A 3633-nucleotide genomic window follows, 5' to 3' on the forward strand; every position below is an offset into this window, starting at 1 on the left:
GGATGGGACACCCAGGCGTCTGGGGGGGGGAGTGGGGGGGTGACACCCAGGGGTCCGGGTCACCTACCCTCAGCCGCCGGTGGCAGGAAGTTCTGGGTGGGCTCCAAGAAGAGGTCGGGGACTTCTGGGGGGGGAGGACATGGAAGAGCTTTGAGAAGGGACCCGGGGGTCCGGGAACAGGGGGACCCAGGAATCCGGGAAAGGGGGGCCCAGGGGTCTGGGAACAGGGGGACCCAGGAATCTGGGAGAGGGGGACCTGGGGGTCCGGGAACAGGGGGACCCAGGAATCTGGGAACAGGGGGACCCGGGGGTCTGGGAACACGGGGACCTGGGCGTCCGGGAACAGGGGGACCCGGACGCCCGGGAAATGGGGGATCCACGTGTCTGGGAGAGGGGGACCTGGGCGTCCGGGAACAGGGGGACCCGGGCACCCAGGAAATGGGGGATCCACGTGTCTGGGAACAGGGGGACCCGGGTGTCCGGGAACAGGCGGGCCCGGGGAGCTGGGAAAGACTGGAAAAGGGGGACCCAGGTATCCGGGAAAGGGGGATGGGGGCATCTGGAAACAGGGATCAGGCGTCCGGGAAACAGGGACCCGGGTGTCCGGGGCTGCCCTGCTTACCCTCGGCGTCGGTGTCGCTCCCCGTCCCCGCCGCACCCACATCCCCACCGCTCCTGGGTCCACCCTCGGCATCGCCGGTGCCACCCAAATTCCGGGCCAGAGGTGGGGATTTGGGGGCGGAAACATCTGGTGGCACAGCTGGATCCGTGCCCCTCCCCGGGCTCTCCCCGTCGCGCTGCCGGGCCTCAACATCTGGATTGGGGGCCTCCACGTCTGCATTTGGGGCTGAATCGGGCTGGTTTGGGGCCATTTCTTCCACGCTGGTGTTGCCGCAGGATTCTGGGGACAAACTTTGCCGTTTGGGGGATGATTGCCATCGGTTTGGGTCTCTTTCCCCCACATTGGTGTCGCTGCCCATGGTGGGGCCTCCAACATCTGGACGGAGCCGATTTTGACTCCGGATTCGGCTTCGGAGACTCCGAACATCTGGAGTGGGGGCCACCTCCTCCATGTCGGTGTCGCTGCCATCCCCGGGGCTTGCGGGAGAGGAAACATCTGGATTTGGGGGTGCCGCCGCCACATCTGGGCCACCAGGTGCCCCTTCACACCCTTGCACTGTCCCAACATCTGGAACGCTGCCATCGTCCTCAATATCTGTATCACTGTCCACGTTCAGGACTGGGGACTGGGCTTTGGGGGCTCCAACATCTGGAGCTGGGCGCGTCACCTTCACATCTGGATCGTCCTTGGTCCCCAGCGGCCCCTGGGGGTCCACATCTGAAGCAGCGGCCATCTTAGCAACTGTATCCACGACCTCAGGGGTTGTCCCATGGGCTTTTGGACCTCCAACGTCGGGAAGGGGGTTGAGGTCCTCCACATCTGTATCGCTGTCACCACTGGAGGCCACCGAGCCATGGCTGAGGCCGCCAACACCTGGATTTGGGGTCTCCATCACCACAGTTGGGTCTTGCCGGGTGTTTTGGGGTGTTTTGTGGCTTCTTGGGAGAAGAACACGTTGCCTCGGGCTGTCGCCCTCCACATCCGTGTCACTATCTGCCTCTAGGACGTAATGTGCATTTTGGGGTTCTCCAACATCTGGATTTGGGTTCTTCACCCCCACATCTGGGTCTTGGTGGGTAATTCTATGGATTTTTGGACGCCCAACACAAGGATTCCCCTCATTCTCCTCCACATCTGTATCGCTGTCCACCACGAGCGTCCAACGGTCGTTTTGGGGTCCTTTGGCACGCGGATTCGGAGTCTCCGCCTCCACCTGCGGGGGTCTTGGTACATTGTGGGTTGCTGGATGGGCTTTTGGAGTCCCAACATCTGGATCGGAAGTGTCCTCTTCCACATCTGTATCGCTCTCCACCAGGAGAGGCTGTCGCTCTTCAACATCTGGGGTCTCTGCCTTCACACCTGGGTCTTGGGGGGCTGTTCTGTGGTTTTGTGGACCTCCAACATCTGGATGGGAAGTGTCCTCCTCCACATCTGTATCACCGCCCACCACAAGCACCCGATGACCCCTTTGTGACCCTTCAACATCTGCTTTTTGCATCTCCATCTCATCGATTTGGGGTTTTGGTACATTTGGGGTCGTTTGATGGGTTTGAGAGTACTCAACATCTGGATTGGCTCCATTCTCCTCCACATCTGTATCGCTGTCCACCATGAGCATCTGCTGTCCCTTTTGTGACCCTTCAACATCTGCATCGTGGGTCTCCATCTCCGTATTTTCGGGTTTTGGTTCATTTTGGGTCGTTTGAGGGGTTTGGGGGCATCCAACATCTGGCCTGGTGCTCTGCTCCTCCACATCTGTATCACTGTCCACCACGAGCATCTGATGTCCGTTTTGGGGCCCTTCAACAGCTGACATTGCATTCTCCATCTCCACATCTGTATCACTGTCCACCACGAGCATCCGATGTCCGTTTTGGGGCCCTTCAACAGCTGACGTTGCATTCTCCATCTCCACATCTGTATCGCTGTCCACGGGTGCCCAGCATCCATTTTTAGCACCTCCAACATCTGGATTTGCTGTTTCCATCCCCACACCCCTTTTTTTGGGCACGTTTGGGGCCGTTCTATGTCTTTCGGGGCACACAACATCTGGAAGGGCCTCGGCCTCCTCCACATCTGTGTCACTGTCCACCACAAGCAGCTGGCATCCATTTTTAGCAGCTCCAACATCTGGGTTCATGTCTCTTTCCAGCACATCCGGCTCACTGCTCACCTCCAGGGCAGCCCGGTGGCACTTTGGGTGAAAAAAAGCAGTTTCTGGGGGTGCCTCGCCATCCGTATCGCTCTCGACGGCGAGAGTCAGGTTGCTGCCTTCCAGGTGTTTCACATCTGGATTTGCAACCTTTGGGTGATTCAGCGAGTGATTTTGGGGCTGAACATTTGGAAGAGCTGATTTTTTCCTCACATCTGGATCCAGGGTGGTTTGGGGGCCAAAACGACGCTTTTTGGGTCCTCTGAAGTCTGGATCTGGGCAGGGTGAGGCCACATCTGGGTGGGGGCCTGGCCTGGGGGTATGCCGGCGTTTTCGGGGGGGGCGAACATCTGGGCAAACATCTGGTTCCTCCGGGTCGCTGCAGGGGTGGATGTTGGGGTTTGGGGTCTGCCCAATTGGACCTGGGCTCACCCCCAAGGGACCCAGATGTCCTGAACCCCCAAAAGGGACCCACGTGTCGGGGTCCCACCCACCTCTCTGGCACGACTCGGGGCGAGGCAGCGTCTCGACGGGCAAAGCCTGGGGAAGTGGGGCACAGATTATTACTGTAGGACCTACAATAACCCCCGGAGGGTCCTATCAGATCCGGGATGACCCCCTTCCACTCCCCTCCACCTCTGGGTGGTTCCTACAATAACACAACCCTGGTGTTTATGTAGGTCCTACCGTAACCGCCACCTTGTTGTGTTTTTGTAGGCCCTACGATAACAGCCTGTTCCCCCGCCCTCGCTCACTCACGCCAGGGCAGGTCGTCATCCTCCGAGTCGCTGACAACGGGGGGCCCCGGCTCCAGTCCTGTCCCTGCGAAGGATCCAAGGCATCGGGGGGGGGGGGGGCG

At 59.9% G+C, this 3633-nt stretch overlaps 1 protein-coding gene across 1 annotated transcript in view; it reads right to left on the bottom strand.

Annotated features, from left to right (window-relative positions):
* LOC104135273 (mediator of DNA damage checkpoint protein 1-like) overlaps positions 1 to 3594 on the bottom strand; it is a 10602-nt gene extending 7008 nt beyond the window's left edge. The window contains exons 1-4 of the mRNA XM_035888658.1: positions 3534 to 3594; positions 3269 to 3314; positions 623 to 3153; positions 68 to 124 (exon numbers count right to left, since the gene is read on the bottom strand). Coding sequence (XP_035744551.1) covers positions 68 to 124; positions 623 to 2762 — 2197 coding nt within the window. The 5' untranslated portion in view covers positions 2763 to 3153; positions 3269 to 3314; positions 3534 to 3594. The remainder of the gene's footprint in view (positions 1 to 67; positions 125 to 622; positions 3154 to 3268; positions 3315 to 3533) is intronic.
* Between the last annotated feature and the right edge of the window lie 39 nt (positions 3595 to 3633).

Source organism: Egretta garzetta, unplaced genomic scaffold, assembly GCF_000687185.1.
Source record: "Egretta garzetta isolate BGI_Z169 unplaced genomic scaffold, ASM68718v1 scaffold431, whole genome shotgun sequence".
NCBI classification, from domain to species: Eukaryota; Metazoa; Chordata; class Aves; order Pelecaniformes; family Ardeidae; genus Egretta; species Egretta garzetta.